We start from the raw sequence: 21265 nt of genomic DNA on the forward strand, positions 1-21265 counted from the left end.
GCCAGGCAAGGCAAGTAAAACATTTTTTTCTTCATGTCAGAACCCTTTAAAGTTGTCCCCTACGAATGATAGGTCGTAACATCTGATCATTGGGGGTCTAACTGCTGGGACCCCCCACCAATCTCAAGAGCATAGAGTCCTGTGCCCCCTGGTGAACTGAGCGGCGGTTGAGCCAGGGGCCACAGGAGCTGCTCCATTCATTTCAATGGGCCTGTCAAAGATTGCAGAAAACATATACTCTGCTATTAGTGGCAGTTCACTGAAATGTATGGAGTAGCAGAAAGCATGACAGTTCGCTGCTCCATTCTTTCAGATACCTTGGGGACCCTCGTTCTCATGGCGGGCGGTCAGGAAGTTATTCCTTATCCTGTTACCTGAAGGACATGTAGAACTGATGCAGCGACAGCTTGGCCAGTCCCAGGAGCCGGTCTGCACTCGGCCCGGGAACTTTATTCCAGACTTCAATGATCATAACGTTATTCTTCATTCTTCCGAGGAGTCGAGTGGTCAGCGTGACGGGAGCCACCTGTAGGACAAGTACATAAAGAGTTAACACCGCAGCAGCTAAAACACAGTATTATTGCACAGCGCCCCCTTCAGGTCACAGCCCAGAATCTGTACTACAGTGTGAAGACCCCGCAAAACAGCTCCCCATATCTCACCTTCCTGCACCCTGTGAGTGCAACGTGGAAGAAAGGAGCTGCAATTTGCCTTAATTTATACCTGTAGATGTGTATTTTGGACGCAGCGTACAGGAGTTACTTGTGTAACCCGCAGATTTGGGGTCGTTTTCCTTCTTTTATTGGGTCCTGTAAAAGCAGCCTTTCTTCCTCCAAGCATGTGCAGTGTGGGGCCCTATCTGTGTAATCAATCAGATGTCTCCCCCTGATCCTCCCAGCTCCCTCCTCCCCGCAGCTGCATCCCGCCTCTGCTCCCCGCAGCTGCATCCCGCCTCTCCTCCCCGCAGCTGCATCGCGCCTCTCCTCCCCGCAGCTGCATCGCGCCTCTCCTCCCCGCAGCTGCATCGCGCCTCTCCTCCCCGCAGCTGCATCGCGCCTCTCCTCCCCGCAGCTGCATCGCGCCTCTCCTCCCCGCAGCTGCATCGCGCCTCTCCTCCCCGCAGCTGCATCGCGCCTCTCCTCCCCGCAGCTGCATCCCGCCTCTCCTCCCCGCAGCTGCATCCCGCCTCTCCTCCCCGCAGCTGCATCCCGTCTCTCCCCCCCGTCTTGTTTTTATTGGCTTCACTAAAAAGATTTTTGGGAGAGCAAGGCTGCATGTCCACAGGTGATGATCCTGTGTGAACCTTTCCATAGCGTTGCTAAGGAAAGTGCTGCATCGGCGTCCACGAGCGGAGAATCATAGCGATCTAAATCATGGCATGCCGCGATTCTCTGTGGTGAGCCTATCTGTCAGATAGGCTCACTTCTGAGACCTGTCAGCGCTCCCCCCTCGTCAGAAAATCACTGGCGATATTCCATCCATCCAGCCCAAGAAGCTGAAAAAAAAGGGAAAGGGGAACTGCAGAATGCTGGAAGTTGTGTAAGATGACACCTTCCCCAAATAAGACGAATTACAAAAATTGTATACTATACACTAGCCGCTTTATTACACCCCCCGGCCCTCTCACAGAGGCATTGTGTCTAAGAGAAACAAAAATATGAGACTCCAGCGGGCAAAAGAGCGCAAAACTTGTATCACTGAGCAGCGGAAAACATCTCCTGGTCAGATGGATCCAGATTTCTGTTGCTGATGGGAAGGCAGAATTTGGCACAAGCAGCATGAATCGCTGACCCCTTTCTGTCAGCAGGTCAGAATATGTCAGCACCGCCATCTAATCTGCGGCAACTACAAGAAGCTTCCTGTCCGCAGGGGCCGGTATTCCTGCAGAATGATGTAATCACTGAGTGGAATCTGCGCCGTGATGAATTGCTGCAGTTTTGAAGGCCAAAGGAGTCCAACGCTACTAGATGGGGGCTGATCAAGCGGCGTGTTGTGTATATTCACACGTACTAGTAATTATTAGGAAATTACAGTACCAGTGTTCCTGGTGGCTCAATGTGCCACACAACTCTGCTACATGGTACATGCATTATGATCCTCACACATCACACACACAGCAGCATGATTACCACACAAGAAAAACACAGCGGATCTCGTTGGTGGCGGTGGTAGGTCAGTGTCTTCTGTCAGGACTTCTCATTTTGTTATTTTTGTCCTCCCTTTCCAAGAGCCCTAACTGTGTTGTTCTTCTGTGGGTCAGACTCTGTGTTTTATATATGTTGTAGGACCTCCAATGATGTAACCAGGGGGCGGAGCGATGACATCACCATGAGGTGGGGCATAAGAATCAAACACACACATACATACTCACAGACAAGTGATCCTTAGTAGTTTGATTAGTAAACAAAAGGAAGATATAAATAGAAGTCGGTGACTTAATTTACTCCTTCTTTAGAGGAAACAAAAGACAGCAGCAATTACCTGTGAGAACTTGAAGAGCGGCCGGCTGCTGCCCCACACTATGGCGGAGCGGGTGGCTTCCTGGGTAGAGAACAGCTTGCAGTTCAGATATGGGTTATAGACGGAGGACTGCTGGGGGGCGCACAGTAGGCCCTTGCCTTCAGGCACCATGAGGAGAACGTGCAGTAATAAACCGTTCTCCACTTCAGTCTCTTGCTGGGACGGCGCCCCTTGTGGTGGCTCCATCTGTTGGAGGACATGTTCTTTAGCAGGTGGGACTGAGGACACCAGCTCTGTGTGCGGCTCTGAGGAGTCTTCTACGTACGACTGATCTTCAGGTGGTCTGACGCTCTCGTTAGGCCTGGATGCGTCCTGCGCTCTTAGAGACGACTTCTCTGGGAGGTTTGAGAACTCTCTGCTATCTCCGGCAATGGCTACCGACACCTGACAGGGGAGATGGAGAGAATCTGTAACCGCCTGATCAGTAGATCGAACAATTTGTACCAACAGAAAACATAAATGGCAGATTGATTATCACTATCCTAGCTTCACACAACATACCCCACACGCAGGCTTTAAAGCAGCGCTTTCCCAGCAGAAATCTCGCTTTTTTTTGCTGCTGCAAAACTGAGATTTCCGCCGGGATTCCGCCCTGTAAGGACCAGCCTTAGCAGGTCTTGCTAGACATTACTTTTCCTCATGCCTGGTGCACTTTACACTAAAATAACAGAGCAAGCTACTAATAAAACCAGTGTATTTTACGCCTCCACTTAGCCACACCCCCTTTTCTAGAAACTTTTGAAAATTGTCCAGGGAGGCATAAAATGGCCTAAAATACAAATTTAATATACTGTAAAACATACTGAGAAAATTCTAAAAATGTCTAATTGGGGCAAAATGGAAAAAGACGTATTTGCACTATACAACGACACACCACAGGCGCCGTACATGTAAGGCGCACATTGGGAAGGGGTTAATGGGAAAATCCCCTTTAAATAAAGATTACAATATACACTTGGAAACACAACTTATCTCCTCTTACTCGGTACATCAGACATTACCTTCAGGGGCCCGACATCCTCTAATTCCCGCTGTTTCTCCAAGCAGTGCACTGGAAGGGACTGCGACACGGAGAGATCCTGAGAGCGGAGAACATCGCGAAGGGACAGAACGGCCGAGCCGAGGAGTCCGGGCTGGAGGGACAGGCAAGATGCATTTAGTCTAAGTCTAAAGCTGAAGTAAGACGCACCAAGCTCAGGAAGGAAGCGTTGACCTCACCTTCTTCTGGGTGCTCTTCCTCATGAAGAGTCGGAAGGTGAGGCCGGTGTTCCACCAGTGCTGGATCATCGGTCCGTGGAACAAGATGGGGAACACAAATCTCTGCTGGAACTTCACAACTGTAGAAAAGACAGGAAAGACGACTTGAGATAACGTATAAAGGAAGGTGAATCTTTAGTGTAAGTTGCTCTTCAGCTGCAGCAAAGCATGCAGGGGATTGGTGCCTCCCAGGGTGCAGACTATTACTCTACAGTGTCACGGAATCTCTTCTATACCCCCTTTAAATCAGGTCTGACCCATTATGCACCCTAAAACTAAAGCTGTTGATCCCTATGGGCTGGGGTAAAGGACTCTTCACTTACAGGCGTCTGTCCGGATGCAGGGTCAAGTGTCAGTGATTGGCTGCAGTGCTGTGAGACCGTCAGGATGTGCACCAGGAATCGAAGACCGGCGTGGGGACCGGCCACCGGAGGAGCGTCAGGAGAGTAGGACTGCTTTTACATTACTACACTACCAGGACCTGCTTCTTTCCTCCCCAGATAACTTTCTTTAATGTTACTGGTGGGATTGTTTGTATAAAACGACCTCATAGGTGATCATTAGCTTAACGCCTTCGTGACCTCCTCCTACTGGCTATACCCCTCCTGCAGACAGCAGGAGAACCACAAATGAAACCATGACGTTAGATAGTACATGACGTACTATGTAAGACTCAGGGAAGACTGAAGATCCCCGCTGAGACAGCCAGCGATAATGGCTCCTGTGACTTTACGCATGAACGAGCATCGCTCAGTGAATGGCGACGAAGCAGATGAGGATCGTACCGGCCCACCCACCTCCATTCACAATAAACAGGCAGTCATTCAGAAGTGATAACTGCCTGTTCACACAGGCCGATCCATTGGTCAGTTTTCTGCGTGCACAAATTGAATGGGAAGCGAATGAATTCTCATTCGTCGTTCATTCGGGGCATGTACTGATGACATATATGTATCTGGTTTGTCTTATGCAGAATTGACGGGATCAGGAGAATGGTAAGTCACCAGGGAAACATGCCAGGAATGAGTTTGGCCACCTTGGATGATGTGATACCGGTAAAGGGGAAGAGCGCCCTCTCTGGTTGGGAGCCCAGTGGAACTGAGTGGTAGGTACCAAATGGTATACTTACAATATCTGGTGTCTGGCAAGGGAGAGAGGGATGGTAATGGCATTGACCACAGAGACCCATGCGGCCTCTAGTCCTACCCATTCTAGGGAATTACCACCATAACTGATATGGAGGCAGAATAAGGTCCATTATACCCTGGGGACATCGGGGCGGAGGGAAATCTAGACTTGATGCTGATGAATTATGAAAATAAATTGTGATTGGCCCCCTGAGGGAATCGGCAGATCCCTAACTGGGGGCTTTACCATGTGCTGGGGCTGTGAAGGAGGGGAAGCAAGCAAGACAGTTCGACCCAAGGAAGTCTCGTCTCCAGCCCTTGGCCTGTGAAGGCATGAAACCCAAGGCCAAAATTAGATAGTGTGGCCCAGCAAAGTTGTTGGGTGCTGCTCAAAGCCATGAGAAAGCCCTTCACGATTTAGAAGTCAGGAGAGGCCAGGAGTCTTATCCCACAACACTGGTGTATGCTAGTAGAGGAGGGGGCTGGTCACGTCCCTGGACTAGAGTTGTTGCAATGGGCGGGCTGAAAAGGAAGGCCAGGGACTATTGGCAGGAGACCAAGGGTTATAACGATGGGTCACCCTAGAGAGAAAAAAAGAACTTAATGAGGCGAACCGCGGAGGGGGGGGGGGGGGCATTACCTGACAACAAGAGAAAAAAACTCAAAAGGAGTGTGGAGTGGATGGGAAGGTGACAAGGTGGCATGGGGGTGAGGGGCGATGGCGCTATACTTAACCATAGCAAGTTACTGCCCTCCTCCTGACCCTCTTCACTTCGGCTCCCCCTGCGCACCAGTAGGGTCACTTCCTCAGTGACTGTCACTTAAAGGTGAGAGGACGCTGGAATTGGGGGAGCAGCGGGAGCCTCAGGTGACCCCATGGCTGGCGGGAAGCAGAGCAGTTAGAGGTACTCTATTCCACTGTGTCTTCTTGGAGCAGCACTGTGTCAGATGCAGCACTATCTGCCCTCCACTTCTCCGCAGAGAAGATCTGCGCCTCCTACGGATATGGAGCTAGAACAGACTAGCTCAGTGCTTGCAGGAGGGGAACAGCTAGTAGGAAGAGCTAGTGTTTTTTTGCTTATTGTCTGCCCCCTAGTGGCAGTAGCTACACCCCGAAGTCTCCTTGTGTGCCCCAATGACAATGATGAGATAAACCATGTCAGGATTACTCGGATGTGTAAAACCTTTGCAGAGTGATGCCAGATTCCATACTTTGCCCTGATCAATAAGGTATAAAGAGGCCCGGCGTTAGGAGTACAGTCAGGGGAGCAGGACCATTCACCTCCATTTATGATCTTGCTGGACACCAGGCGGGTTATTTCCGTGGCTGTTAATTCTCCCAGTTTGTTCTTGGACGACACCGGAAAATGGAATTCCACAAAAAAAGTTCTGCCGGAAGAAAAATACAGGACATTACCGAATGCAACGCAGATGAGGAGGCTTGTAGGGGGTTATAGCTTAGGTGTGCCGAACAGAATAAAAAGTTTACCCCCATCTCACTAGTCCGGTTTCAGAGCCTACTGGGAGCTTACTGTGCCTCGTTCCCCCCACCTCTGAGCAGTGAGGAGCAGATTGAATGAGTGTGGATTGCACAGGGGCCCCGGCTCTCCATTCATTATCAATGCGACTGCTGGAGCCAAGCAGCAAGCCCCATGAATGAAACGCCAACCGGGCATGCTCATTCATTCTGTCGTCACTGCAGGGAGAGAAGCAACTTCGCAGTGACAGGCAAATGGGAACACCGGTCCCTCACTCTCCAGATTGGCGAGAGTGTCAGCAGTGAGACCCCCATTGATCAGCAAGTTATCCTGTGGACAACCTGTGATTTGGTCCAACTCTTTTAAGGCCATATTAAAGGACGTGAGTTCTGGCCCTACTACATCTACGAAGCTCTGAGTTTGGGTTGGCAGCTCCCCCCAGTGGGGCCGGGACACTCGTGTGACACCGACCTGAAGGACAAGACATTCTATACATCCAACTAAAGTCAGGAAACGGGAGCATACAACCATTGCAATCCCTCAATAACCCCTTGGAGCACCGGCACGTTCACCGGCTGATGACAGCCCTATATAACACTTATGTAGCACTATATGGGGACGTCTTCCGCTCTTTAAGGGCACAGCTTTTTCGTTTTTGCATCACTGTGATTTCTCCGTTGCAGTAGCAGGATGACGGATTGTTCTTTGTGGGATCAGTGGTATTTTTCGGGGAACATATTAAAAATATAGACTTTGCGATTTTTTGGGAGGAGGAATGGAAAAAGAAAGGAATTCTGCAATTGCTTTTGGGTTTCATTTCAACTGTGTTCCCCATGCGGTGTGAGGCGATGGCCACATAGCAACATTGGTCGCGACACACATCACGCTGTCAAGGACCAATGTACTGCCATGTACACTGTAACCTACCTTATGTGAATGTGGTCATGTTGTTAACAATTGTGCCAGACTGTACGTCGCAGCCAAAGTCACGGTGTAGTCGTTCTGTAATAGACGTAACTATATTCCGTGGGTTGATGCAATACAAAGTTAATAAGTTTATGTTGTTTTTTCCCCCCTATAAGGCTTTAGTACTTTTGCTTTACTCTTAGTTGCTTGTTCACTGTGCAGGGCAAGTAATGTGCTTGCTTTATAGGTCTTTTATTGAGCTTTTTACATATTTTCTTATAGTCCTACTGAGGGACTTGACCATAAAATCATTTATATACTATCCAGCAATACTTCTGGATTGCAGTGTATTAAGCAGAGCAGACCTAAGAACTTAATCCTCAATTCCAGCCATTGTAGCAGGATGTCTGCTTTTGGTTACAGCTGGAATCCGTTCCAATCTCCATGCCGTACACTTATGGCACTTTGTACAATGTGCGTAGCTGCAGCGCCAGGAATGTACAGTAACAGTTGCCAAAGGCATAAAACAACTTCCTCTTCTGTATAATTCCTATTAGGGTGAAGATCTTCTGCTGATCTCTCCTCTTTGGTGATAAGACTTACCGTTTGATGGCGGAGGCCGGTCGCGGTGGTTTCCCCTTGCTGCTCATCACCTGGGTGCTCTCTGGTTTGATCTTTAAAGATTCCACAATGACCCGCGCTGCGTGCATACGACCCAAAAGTGTAAGACGGTCCAGACTCAAGTCAATCGCTTTGCATCTTGTTTCAGTTTTACCGGATCGCTCTGGAGATCTGCTTTTTCTTTTGAATGACAACATTTGACAATATTTAGTTTTGTTACTTAAAGGGACCCGTTCACGTCTCCCACAATAAGTTATGGCGCTGTTAGGGGACGTGATCAGGAGGAGGGCGATGTATTTTTTATGCTCCCCTGCTCCCGCAGTCCAGCTGTGTCCCGCTCTGAAGTCTATGCGCAGCACAAAAATCTGACTCCTAATTGTACAGTTTCAGAGGGCGACACCGCTAGATCGCCGGTAAACATACATACACCAACCGGCTCCATGCACATCCCCTAACGGCACCGTTACAGATTATGGTGCTTGGGTATGTGGCAGGCTCCCTTTCCATTTAGTACCTCAGGGGTCTTAGCTTCCCTTCAAACACTTAACAGAGCGGGAGTACTATAATGCAACAAACCAGGAAGCACATGACCCGCTTACATTGATTCCCCCTGGATATGTTATAGACGTTAATGCTGGGGGTCTGGATACTGGGACCCTCAGCATTTCCTAAGACGACGCCAACATTGATCTTGGCCATCAACAAAGAAGTCACATTGAATTGAAGTGGGAGTAAAGTAAGCTTCAGGACAAATTTAAGGGGGTGTCCACCTTCACACTATTGATGACCAATCATCAGGATAGGTCATAAATAGTTGATCTGCAGGGGTCGGCCGTTTAGGACCCCAGGTTAGCTGTTCTTCTAGTGGCAGTTGTATGGTGAAGGAAGTAGATGGCTCCGTATACACTGCAGCAGGCCGAGTTGGTAATGCAGGCACTATTCTCATTGAATTCAATACCTGCAACATAAACCCAAGGTGCTGCAATGTATCTGGAGCTACCTGCTTCCAGCTCAGTACACAGTGACTGACGCAGGGAGAACAGCTGACAGTCCAGGGTCCCAAGTGGCGGACCCCAGCTCATCAACTTATCATCACCTATCCTCAATAGCACAGCAGTGGACCCCTTTAAGGATACGAAGGGGGGATTTACATATACAGGCACTGCTACTAGTGAAAGAGAAATTACCTGGAGGAGACCTTCAATGATGACGGTTCCTCTGCCTCACAAGGAGCTGCTTTAGACTCCTCCAAACTTTCATATTTCACAGTTTTAGTTTTCTTTCTTCTTGATTCAGCATCACCTCCATCATCACTCGAGCCATCATCCAACTGCTGCAAAAAGGGAAAAAAGTGCCCTTTTAGAAGCCATATTGCCACATTATATATCTTATACACTTTAGTGTTTAACCCCTAAGTGACAGGGCCTAGATTTCACGATTTTGGGGGATTTGTATCTTTTCAAAAGCCGTAACACTTTTATTCCCCCCCCCCCCCCCCCCACGGCCGTATGAGGGTTGTTTTTTGTGTGGTGAGCTGTAGTTTTTATGGGTACCATTTTTTGGGTGCATATAACATTTTATATAAAACTTTTATTGATTTTTATGGGACGGCAGGGGAGAAAAACAATCACTTTTCCACTCTTTTTGGGTTAATTTTTTTACAGTGTTAATTATTCAGATTGGTGTGATTTAGACAACACCAAAAATATATATTTTTTAGATGTTTCCTCTTTTGCACAATAAAAACACTTTTCATCGCTGCCTTCAAAGTCCCATAACTTTATTTATCCATGGACAGAGCTCTGGGGGGGGCTTGTTGTTTGCGAGACGAGCTGCAGTTTTATTGGAACCATTTTAGGGCACATATGGTTTTTTGTTTATCTTCTACTGCATTTTTGGGAGGGGAAAAAAAAAAACACTTTGGCTCCTTTTTTTTTGATAAATCAAACTTTTGTTTGGGCACAATTATTTACAGAATGTAGATAGTTGCTGCGATAAGATATCTATAAAGTGAGGGAAGTCCCATATTAACTCCTCAAACTATTTACTATTCAAGCCTCCATGTCAAGTCTCATCTGTTCCCCACTTTTTTTTTTTTTAATAAAGTTTGCCGTTCAGGATAAGAAGGGAGTTCAATTTATAGATGCGACAAAACCAAAATGTGCTTTATTTTATTTTTTCAAACAAAGACGGTCAAGTGTGCAAGGAAACATTTTATTTTACTATGTCTTATTTTATTTATTTTTTGCCATGGCAGACCCAGTCGCCATTATCTGGCGATCGGTTGATGACAATCCATCAGGCTTCTGTGATTACATGACGTAGGGCTGATGACATCACAGTGGGAACATCCTCCCTCTGTGAATCCTTTATATGCTGGGATCAACACTGATCGCAGCAATAAGGTCTTAACAGCTTGGATCGGTGTTCTCACACCTCCCCAGTGTAGCATCGGTCACAGCCGGCTCCCGCTCTGGATGGTATGGGCTCACCTTCTGAGCCCGTACTATTCATAAGGCGTAAATGCACATTCATTCACAGAACTTTTTCTCACCCATGACGTACATTTACGCCCTGCAGCAGAAGGGGTTAATATATCATAAGACAAGTACATGGCAGCTTCTCAGCCCTCACCGGTGTCTTGTAGAACAGATTCTCCAGGAGGCTCTGGTCGTAGAGGGGATCGTTAAGTTCGCTTTCATTGTAGAAATCACTTCCTGCAATGGACTCGGGGGGTGAGCCGGTCCCATCCCAGAAGTGGCTAACGGATACCGGGGAGCTGACAATCAACAAGACAGGAGCTTTAGGCCAGATGTAGTTTGTCATTAAAGTCTTTGAAACAAATAAATAAAATGGAGGCTGTTTATTGCAACCAATCATTAACCAACTCTAAAGTGGATTTCACACTGAAAGCTGCGACCTGATTGGTTACTATATATTACACATCAACCTTTGCCTGCGCCGGACAGACCAGGGTACTAGTGCCCACCAGTGAAAACATCCTGAGGGTGTCCTGTACTGATACATGTTAATATCACCCGATCCCCGCATTCTCCATACACATGAATGTTTGTGTGCGGCCCGGGTCCCACTGAGGTTTATGGAGAAGACAGCAGGTGAGAATTGGTGGACCCCCATTCATCCGATAGGTGAGCATTGCTAAGGTGGCATATCTTGTCACATGTAACAGGCACAGCATGGCCAAAATACGCGCCAACATGCAGTTTTATCTTAAACAAGCAGTTGTCAAACTGACTTTTAATGTCTGTGCGGTTTTGCAGATGAGCAGCAGTTTCACCTTCACAACTCTGCGGCCATTACCAGTCAGTGTGAGGACCATGTGAACAGTAACAGCCAATGCCAGCGTGGTTTGTGTGTAACCTCACCCCTAAGAAGCTCTGTGGGCTCTCAGCTGCCTGTAGCTGGGAGTTATAGTTCCCTATGGAGGGGAAAGGGATGACCGGGACCTGAAAATGAATTGCCTAGTAAGAGGGGGTGCACATACTTTTTTTTTTTAGTAGTAGCCTGCTGCCTGACCTTGGCTTCAGATTGCTTCTGTCTTGCGGTCCCCTCAGTCTCTGCGTAGCCCAGCCTTAGACTAGCGGTCCGCCCAGCTCTATGAGCCAGTAATGTATGATCACTCAATGCCAGGCAGCAGCGTTATCAAGACGGGAGAATACTGGCTGCTCTGTCAGAGCACCTAGATGTCATCTCAGCCAATGCCGCTATAGAAATAGATAAACCTCCTAGCTTATTATATGTATAGATTGGCTGAGATGCTGCTTATCTGTATGTAATGCAGGTGGGTGGGTGGGGTGTCCACTCCTGCTGAGGGCCCACCGGCGATTTCACCTGTTCCCCTGTGGGCCGGTCCATGCCTGGCACCAATAGTCATCGATAAGGTCCAGGTGACCTCATGTCAGGTAACTTATGGACAAACCGCCTCTTACCTGCCCAGCAGCAGCTCTATGGCCCGGGTCTCGTTGGTCTTCTCTGGCTCAGGAAGTGTGCGGACGCCACTTGGCATGATCACGCTGCCGCTTGGGAAAGATTTGTGGCCGTTGAGGAGGTTCTGATCAGTATCTGTTGTGAGACTCTCAGGAGCTGCCCTGGAGGGGGAACAGAAAGGTAGACGAGATTAAAAGGAGGCTACCTACCTGCTCTAGTCAGTAGGAGCCTATGGCGCTCACACTTTCTAACAGCTAGTGCCCTAATCTTGTGGCTATAAGCAGCTCGACGTACGAGCCGAAAAGGAAACCGAGCGAGCCTTATGCAGCTGTGGCCAAAAGTTTGGAGACGGACACAAATTTTGGTTTTGACAGTTTTTAAAGTTTACCTTTATTGACAAATACATGAAGTTTCGGTAAAGACCCCATATTTCCAGTGTTGGCCCTTATTTTCCAGCCTTCTACCCTTCCCCCGACAGGCTGGATATCTTCTTCTGATGACCCCCGCCCTCCTCACTATTTCTCAGTTTGTCTGCTTCTTGAGGATTGGCCACAGGTTCTCAGTGGGATCTGATCCGGGGGAGGGGGGGGGGGGGGGGGTTTCCAGCCACAGACCCTCAATGTCTTGTTCAGCGAGTGGCTTAGTGCTGACTTCTGTCTTGTGACTCGGTGACTATCACGCTGCAGGGAGCGGTTATGGCCGGGACAGGTGGACAGGGGGTCCCTACATCAGCCCTCTCCCATGTCCCTACCTGCTAGGCCCCAGGGCGACAACTGGGCGATGGTCCCTGCGCTGCACTAGGGAAGGGACCCCATGAAAAAAGGGACAAGGAGACCGGCAGGTGGGTACCGCGTAGCAAACAAGCAAAAAGAGAGAAGTCAGGAAACAGGCCGGGTCAAACCAGAAAGGCACGAGCGCAGAACAGAAGGACAAACCAAAGACAGAGTCGGAATAGAAGCCGAAGTCAGAACACAAGTAGTCAGGTCAAACAATGTGGGTGTAGGCAGATGGAGTCAGAACCACACACTGGCAACGAGTGTCTGGCCCTGCCAGGTATATAAGCAGAACTCCCCACCCAGAGGGGCGGGGAGAAGTCACATGACACCAGGGGGAAATCACAAGGTCGCCTCCCACCAGGGGCACGTACTGACCAGAGGGCCGCGCCGACGACCAGCGGACAGGCACGCCCGCGCACTGACCAGAGCGGGGGAACCCTGGACACGGCCGTCAGGCCGGGCCACCCGCAGCTCTAGGACGAGCGTTCCACCTCAACCAGACACTGGCGCCCCTAGTGGAAACACCATCTCTAACAGAAGCATTGATCATCCTGGATGGTCGGGAGAAGCCGCTGCTGGAGGAGGTTTAGATCCCATCGTTTATTTATGGCGGTGGTCTTAGGCCGTGAGTGAGCCCCCTCTCTGGGATGAAAAGCTACCCCCGCAGGACTGGTCTTAGGATGCCTTACTGTTGGTGGGACACAGGACTCATGGTAGCGCTCAAAAGCAACGGGAAAACCTCTCCTGGTCAGATGGATCCAGATTTCTATGGCTGATAGGAGGTCAGAATTCGGCGCAAGCAGCATGAATCACTGACCACTTCCTGTCAGCTAGTCAGAACAGGTCAGCACCTCCATCTAATCTGCAGAAATTACAAGAAGCTTCCTGTCCGCAGGGGCCGATATTCCTGCTGAACAATGTAATAACTCAGTGAACTCTACTTTGCCGCACTGAAGGCCAAAGGAGACCAACGCGCTACTAGATGGGGTAGCCAGTATAGTCCACTTAAAGGCGTGCGGTGCCATGACAGAAGTCTCTTGATACATTGTGTTGGGTTGAAATAGCTACAAGTTAGTCACCTGAGGTACTGGAAGCCGTAAGGTCCTTTATTTAAAACAGGGTCCGGAATAGATTCTGCATCGAGGTCCATCTCAGGGTCTAATCGCAGAGCTGACTCAACCATAGCGTCCCTCAGTTTGCTGCCCTGATCTAACAGAGCTGAAAAACAGAAAGAGACATGTTGTATCACCCGAGAACATAATGCCATCATTTCTGACAATCAGTAAGACCCGGATTACAGCGAAGGCTGAGGAACCGCATGAAGAGCAACTCAATAAAAGAGAAACACATTGGGTCTCATTTCTCTAAGTAGTCTAACACTAAGACGGTCCTTGCTGCCCATGGTGACCAATCAGAATGCAGCTTTTCAAGTCTGAACTGCGGTGGTAAAATGAAAGCAGCTGTGTGATTGGTTACTAAGGGCAGCAGACATATATGGTCTGATAAATGATTCTGTGCTGATCCCGCATTGCAGGCTGCATTATATGTCGCCTAATATGTGCTGTGTGCATAGTGTGTAATATACATACAGATACACACACAATGTATGTGGTCTCTAACCTGTTAGCAGGTCCCTGGCTGCAGGTGCAGGGGCCACAGTGGACAGGCCCTTGGATGGATCAGCTGCCCTGTCCTGTGCTGTATGGATGACGGATGTTTTGTTCTTAGAGGGGAGGCTCTGTAACGTGTGATCGTCTTCATCCTGGGATCCTATGATCAGCCCTCTATTAGGTTCGGTGTTCTCCTTGAAGTATAAGTGGTCTCTGCCCCTAGAACGCCATAAAGAAGTCAGTGCAAGTAGGACCATGGATTGTAAGAACTGCGGCGTGAGACTTAGGGCCAAGTTACACAGCTGTATGTTTTGGAAATGTACTATCCATGGATTCCAGAGACAGCACATGGCCCCCACTACGGCCTATGAGGCATTTCAAACAGCTGATTTTGTACATGACGATGGCGCCGATTGTGGCTGTTAACCATTTACATGCCCCTATCAATTGTGACAGTGGCATTTAACTGTCTTGATTGGTGTTCAGAAGTCCCAAACAGCACCCCTGCGATGAGATTGCAAGGTGCCTTCTGAAGGTGTCCAGGGCAGCCATTACAGATTGCTTATCAAGACATGCCTAAAGAAATAAAATGCAAAAATGGATTAAGAAAAAAGTTTTATTAGAGAAAAATAAAAAGGTAATTAAAGTTTTTAAAGAAGCCTTCTCCCAGGATCTATACTGAAGCCCGGTCTATTAAAGAAATGCATTACTTATCAGTAAAAAAATACTTGACGCCAGAATTGAGCTTTTTTTTTTTGTCACCCTCTCTCAAAAACAAAATTTTATAAAATGCGAGTAAAAAGTTGTGTGAACTCCAAAATGACACCCAAAAACGATTCTTCACCTTATTGAAGGAAAGATAAAAAAGTTATGGTGGCAGAAAGTATAATATATATATTTATTTATAAGATTATTAAGAAAACTGTAGATCAATATATCAGTTAATTAATTTTTGCTATTAGATTGCAGACTAGGAAGCTATAGCTGCTGCTAGTATAAGTAGTGAAGGGGTTAACCGTAAGCATTTCTATATACCTGGTGTATAGAACAGAGAGTCCCTCAGACCCCCTCCCTTCTCACTGACATAATAAAGGTTTCTTTGTATGTTATAGTAACACCTTAGAAGATGGATCTTATGTTAATCATTTAGTTGTATCCCATCATGTATTCTTATTACTTTGGGGGTATGTACTTTTCCTGTGATGTCATTTATGATATATAAACCACATACAACTTTGAAGACATTACAAATCATGTGATGCTGCATCATCAGGCTGGTGTGATTTCCTCCTGAGGGCCCTGTGCTTCTACACGGGATCTGGGATCGTCTTCTTCTTGGTAAACTAATAAAAATTCGCCTTACAAAAAGATTTTATTTTTTAAAAGTAGTAAAGCAAAAAAAAATAATTTGGTTTTGTTGTAATCGCACTAATCCACGGAATAAGGTTATCATGTCATTTTTGTGGCAGCGTGTAGACCAAAAAGCAATACCCCCACAAAGATGGCAAACTGGGGCTTTTTTCCATTTCACTCCAAGCAATTTTTTTCAGCATACTGTATGGTACATAAAATACAACTCGTCCCGCAAAAGACAGCAGCCCTCAGACGGAAAAAAGTGTAGAATAAAGGGCAGCTTCATTAAGGGGTTAAAATCCGTGGCAAATTATAGTCTTCATATACGATGTTTTTGCAGTCTTCTTTGTAGGACTTGAAAAACCGCCAACAAAAACGGTTGTAAAAAAATACCACAAAATTCATGGCAGTTTTTTTTTTTTACAAGTGTAATGGGAATTAAATAAACAGTCGAGTAGATTGCTGACCCACTGCTCGTCTTTGCTGTTGTCAGTGAGAACGAGCAGTGTGCTGGTGAGTAACAAGTCCCTTTTCTGTGGATTGTGGGAAGACCCTTTTAATGGAGCTGTGCCAAGAACACTAACCCTGCTCGTATGCTCTATTAGAGTCCCACCTGGGACCCCGAACAGAAAACTGCTCAGTATGAGTGGATCTCCAGGCTGCCATCCTGTAATACTAAATTTCTCCTACAACTGCTGCAAGGAAAATGTGTAGCTGGCCGAGGGGGATCTGGGGTGATCCACTGTTAGCCCCAGGGACTGCAATCTCGGAAGGGTTGGGTGTCTTCGCACACACACACGATGCACGTTTCAAGTGTTTTTATGGCTTTTGTCTTTTGTATATGGACTGACAACACAGTACCTGGGTGCGGGGACTCTGCTGCTCTCGGACTCTGCTCTGTGGCCTGCAGAGAGTTTGCTGGGCCGCAATGGTTGCACCTTAGGTGGGTGCACTGATGGAGCAGCATCCTGGCTCATGTCAGAGTTGAGAATGGAACCGCTGTCGTCATACGTGTCACTCAGAGGCTCCAGAGCCACAGACACCTGGGAAGAGAGACACAACTTTACCACCGGCTGGTAGAACGCAAAGTTCGCCATCATTTACAACAAATATCAGGTCATCACCTGCAGCTCTCCCAGCTTCTCTGATCTAGGCGAGACGACCGTGAAGAAACCGCTGAGTGGATGCGTCGAGGAGAGTCTCGAGATATCATCGATCTGAGCGCGACCGATAGGCAGGTGGTCAAGTTTGGTGAGGACGTCCAATACGAGAGCCCCCATATCTGCAGAGGATGAAGATACAATGATGCATATGAGACAGTGGCTTCTCTATAAAGGGTCGATGAGAGTGCTAACCCACTGTCCATTAATCACAAACTACTGTATAGCCTATGGAGAGAAGCCGTAACCTCGTCTTCTCCAGGTGCAGTCTGGCCACTTACCTGTGAGGTAGGAGGTGAGCTGTTTGGCTCCACAGTGCACGGCGTAGCGGGTTGTGGTTCTGACCTCCTTCTGTTCCGTCTGTGATGTGTCCCGGGGATGGAAAATGGTCCCACCGGTCGTCTCTCCCCACCATCGTATTCTTACAAGTACAGTCCGGGGGGGTCTGGGAACCGTCCACAGGATCTTACTGATGGTCACCCTCAAAAAGCAGCGGAGCTGACCCTGTACGAGTGGCGGCAGCGAGGTGGACGGAGGGACGTCTGTGGTCCCTGAAAGACAAGGAAGATCAGAAAGTTGCATCGTGTGAGCGCATAAAAGCCCATAGCCACCATCCTTCTTCTGCCTCCATATTACACTGGCACTATCTTTATCCTCCCCTGATACAACGCGTCCTCCTCCATATTACATCGTCGGCGTCCTCCTCCCTCCACATTATATCAACATCATCATCCTCTTCCTTCCATGTTCCAGTTGTTGTCCTCCTCCTCCCTCCCTATAACACTGATATGGTCCTCCTGCCCGCCACCCCCACCTCCCCCACATCTTCCAACCCCCCCACATCTTCCAACCCCCCCACATCTTCCAACCCCCCATATACACCCTTTGTCAAAAAAGTCAATCATCTAAAAGGAGATGTAACTGCATGCAGATCTGTAAATGATGAGAGTTGTGGGGGTTAGAAGGAACGGTCTTAGAGAAAATATGCCTCATCAGCAGCACTTTAAAGAATCCCCAAAAGGGTGGGACACGACTGATGCAACAGCCAGCGGGACGGGGATCCAGTCCCAGAAACTCAGTGAAAAAGATCACATGGCAGCTGCAAAAAATCCAGATGAGTTTATTCTCCCATAAGCAATACAAATAGTGCAGCGAGCTCGATAAGACCAAACCCCTGGCCGAAACGTCGCTGCACTATTTGTATTGTTTAGATGAAGGGTCACCGGAGGCCCTAACAGTGGTTCCCCCCTCGGCCTATAAAAGGGCTCTCGGAGTCCCCTTGTGTGCAGTGACCTCTTCTTCCGCTTCTGTAGAGCTTGTTGGCCACTAGACGCCTCTACGACGGAGAGAAGAGATTCCACCCCGTTACCAGAGGGGGGCGCATTATTGGGATGTGAGAAGCTGGAGGGTCGTATCGACGAATTGTCCCCCACCGGGCCGTTCTGACCAGACTGTTAGGGGTGTCAGGACCAGTGGATGGGGGCACACAAGGTGACCGGGCTCAGGACGCCCCCTACAGACCACCAGTAGAGAGGAGCGTCTGACCAGACTGTTAGGAGGTGTTGGGACCAGTGAATGTGTGAGAACACACAAGGTGACCGGGCTCAGGACGCCCCCTACAGACCACCAGTAGAGAGGAGTGTCTGACCAGACTGTTAGGAGGTGTTGGGACCAGTGGATGGGGGCACACAAGGTGACCGGGCTCAGGACGCCCCCTACAGACCAGCAGTAGAGAGGAGCGTCTGACCAGACTGTTAGGGGGTGTTGGGATCAGTGGATGGGGGCACACAAGGTGATTGGGCTCAGGACGCCTCCTACAGACCACCAGTAGAGAGGAGCGTCTGACCAGACTGTTTGGGGGTGTTGGGACCAGTGGATGTGTGAGGGCACACAAGGTGACCGGGCTCAGGACGCCTCCTACAGACCACCAGTAGAGAGGACCGTCTGACCAGACTGTTAGGGGGTGTTAGGACCAGTGGATGGGGGCACACAAGGTGACCGGGCTCAGGATGCCCCCTGCAGACCACCAGTAGAGAGGAGCGTCTGACCAGACTGTTAGGGGGTGTTAGGACCAGTGGATGGGGGCACACAAGGTGACCGGGCTCAGGACCCCCGACAGACCACCAGTAGAGAGGAGCATCTGACCAGACTGTTAGATGTTGGGACCAGTGGATGGGGGCACACAAGGTGACCGGGCTCAGGACGCCCCCTACAGACCACCAGTAGAGAGGAGCATCTGACCAGACTGTTAGAAGGTGTTGGGACCAGTGGATGGGGGCACACAAGGTGACCGGGCTCAGGACGCCCCCTACAGACCACCAGTAGAGAGGAGTGTCTGACCAGACTGTTAGGAGGTGTTGGGACCAGTGGATGGGGGCACACAAGGTGACCAGGCTCAGGACGCCCCCTACAGACCAGCAGTAGAGAGGAGCATCTGACCAGACTGTTTGGGGGTGTTGGGACCAGTGGATGTGTGAGGGCACACAAGGTGACCGGGCTCAGGATGCCCCCTGCAGACCACCAGTAGAGAGGAGCGTCTGACCAGACTGTTAGATGTTGGGACCAGTAGATGGGGGCACACAAGGTGACCGGGCTCAGGACGCCCCCTACAGACCACCAGTAGAGAGGAGCGTCTGACCAGACTGTTATGGGTGTCGGGACCAGTGGATGTGTGAGGGCACACAAGGTGACCGGGCTCAGGACGCCCCCTGCAGACCACCAGTGGAGAGGAGCGTCTGACCAGACTGTTATGGGTGTCGGGACCAGTGGATGTGTGAGGGCACACAAGGTGACCGGGCTCAGGACGCCCCCTGCAGACCACCAGTGGAGAGGAGCGTCTGACCAGACTGTTAGGAGGTGCTGGGACCAGTGGATGGGGCACACAAGGTGACCGGGCTCAGGACGCCCCCTACAGACCACCAGTAGAGAGGAGCGTCTGACCAAACTGTTAGGGGTGTCGGGACCAGTGGATGGGGGCACACAAGGCGACCGGGCTCAGGACGCCCCCTACAGACCACCAGTAGAGAGGAGCGTCTGACCAGACTGTTAGAAGGTGTTGGGACCAGTGGATGGGGGGCACACAAGGTGACCGGGCTCAGGATGCCCCCTACAGACCACCAGTAGAGAGGAGAGTCTGACCAGACTGGTAGGAGGTGTTGAGACCAGTGGATGTGTGAGGGCACACAAGGTGACTGGGCTCAGGACGCCCCCTACAGACCACCAGTAGAGAGGATCGTCTGACCAGACTGTTAGGGGGTGTTGGGACCAGTGGATGGGGGCACACAAGGTGACCGGGCTCAGGACGCCCCCAACAGACCACCAGTAGAGAGGAGCGTCTGAGCAGACTGTTAGGGGGGGTTGGGACCAGTGGATGTGTGAGGGCACACAAGGTGACCGGGCTCAGGACGCCCCCTACAGGCCACCAGTAGAGAGGAGCGTCTGATCATCCAACAAGCACCAGCAACTCCAACTGTTCCGTTGTCGGACATCCAGAGACAGGGGGCGCCATCGTTACAGCCGTGTCTGACGGAACCATTTCCAGGCAATTGGCTGAAGGACATTTGGTCTCACAGCCCCCATTACACGTCCGGCCTCTGAGCGCCCCCTGCTGGTGTGATGGTCTGGGGGGCCGTCACATACGACAGTCGGTCCCCCTAGTAGTGGTACGAGGGACAACAGCTCAGCGATATGTTCAGGACGTCCTGCAGCCACATGTGTTCCTCTCATGGCGGCTTCCAGCAGGATAATGCTCGGCCGCACACAAGGGGGTCCCAGGAGCCCCCATAACATAGTAGAGCCTCCATACCCCCTTATCACATCGTGTATCCAAGCTAAAGGCGGTACAACACATATATCTCCCCTGCAGGTGATGGGTTCTGACACTGAGTGTGTGTGTGTATATACATATATACACTCCTAGGTGGGGGAGGGGTTCTGACACTGAGTGTGTGTGTGTATATACATATATACACTCCTAGGTGGGGGAGGGGTTCTGACACTGAGTGTGTGTGTGTGTGTATATATATATATATATATATATATATATATATACATATATACACTCCTAGGTGGGGGAGGGGTTCTGACACTGAGTGTACGTTACTCCGTCTGCCCGCCGTCTTCTCACCTCTCTTCCTTCTGCTCTCCAGCTTTCCGCCTTTCCCTCCCCGGTTCTTCATCCCGTCTCCCGGCTGTCACATCATTTTCCCCGCCGTCTCCGCCCGGAAGCTTCTCTTCCGTCTCCTGGCAACCATAGAATTGACACTTCCGCTTCCGTGCGCGGCGTCCAATCAGGAGAGAGCAAAACTGAACTCGCAGGGGCTGCTGGGAGTGACAGTTGGGACTTATCTGTCACGTGATCGATTAAGAATCATGTGGTATTGTGGGATTTGTAGTTCTCTGAAGGATGGTAGCCCGCACGCATATTACCAAAGGAGGCCTGAGTTCTCCTATGGGGCCGATTCAGCCAATCAGCTGGCTGGAATCGGCACCACGTGACACAGCGGCGTG

At 49.6% G+C, this 21265-nt stretch overlaps 1 protein-coding gene across 2 annotated transcripts in view; it reads right to left on the bottom strand.

The window, feature by feature from the left end:
- C2CD3 (C2 domain containing 3 centriole elongation regulator) overlaps positions 1-20995 on the bottom strand; it is a 79116-nt gene extending 58121 nt beyond the window's left edge. Inside the window, exons 1-15 of one of the 2 annotated variants that reach the window (XM_066588346.1) lie at positions 20883-20995; positions 17038-17307; positions 16721-16878; positions 16458-16639; positions 14254-14462; positions 13713-13851; positions 11860-12018; positions 10544-10688; positions 9097-9239; positions 7892-8089; positions 6187-6293; positions 3739-3857; positions 3522-3653; positions 2482-2904; positions 375-526 (exon numbers count right to left, since the gene is read on the bottom strand). In XM_066588346.1, coding sequence (XP_066444443.1) covers positions 375-526; positions 2482-2904; positions 3522-3653; positions 3739-3857; positions 6187-6293; positions 7892-8089; positions 9097-9239; positions 10544-10688; positions 11860-12018; positions 13713-13851; positions 14254-14462; positions 16458-16639; positions 16721-16878; positions 17038-17307; positions 20883-20934 — 2588 coding nt within the window. In that variant the 5' untranslated portion in view covers positions 20935-20995. Of the gene's footprint in view, positions 1-374; positions 527-2481; positions 2905-3521; positions 3654-3738; positions 3858-6186; positions 6294-7891; positions 8090-9096; positions 9243-10543; positions 10689-11859; positions 12019-13712; positions 13852-14253; positions 14463-16457; positions 16640-16720; positions 16879-17037; positions 17308-20882 lie in introns of both variants that reach the window. The other variant, XM_066588345.1, reaches the window with a different exon arrangement.
- Between the last annotated feature and the right edge of the window lie 270 nt (positions 20996-21265).

Source organism: Eleutherodactylus coqui, chromosome 1 (genome assembly GCF_035609145.1).
Source record: "Eleutherodactylus coqui strain aEleCoq1 chromosome 1, aEleCoq1.hap1, whole genome shotgun sequence".
Taxonomy (NCBI): domain Eukaryota; kingdom Metazoa; phylum Chordata; class Amphibia; order Anura; family Eleutherodactylidae; genus Eleutherodactylus; species Eleutherodactylus coqui.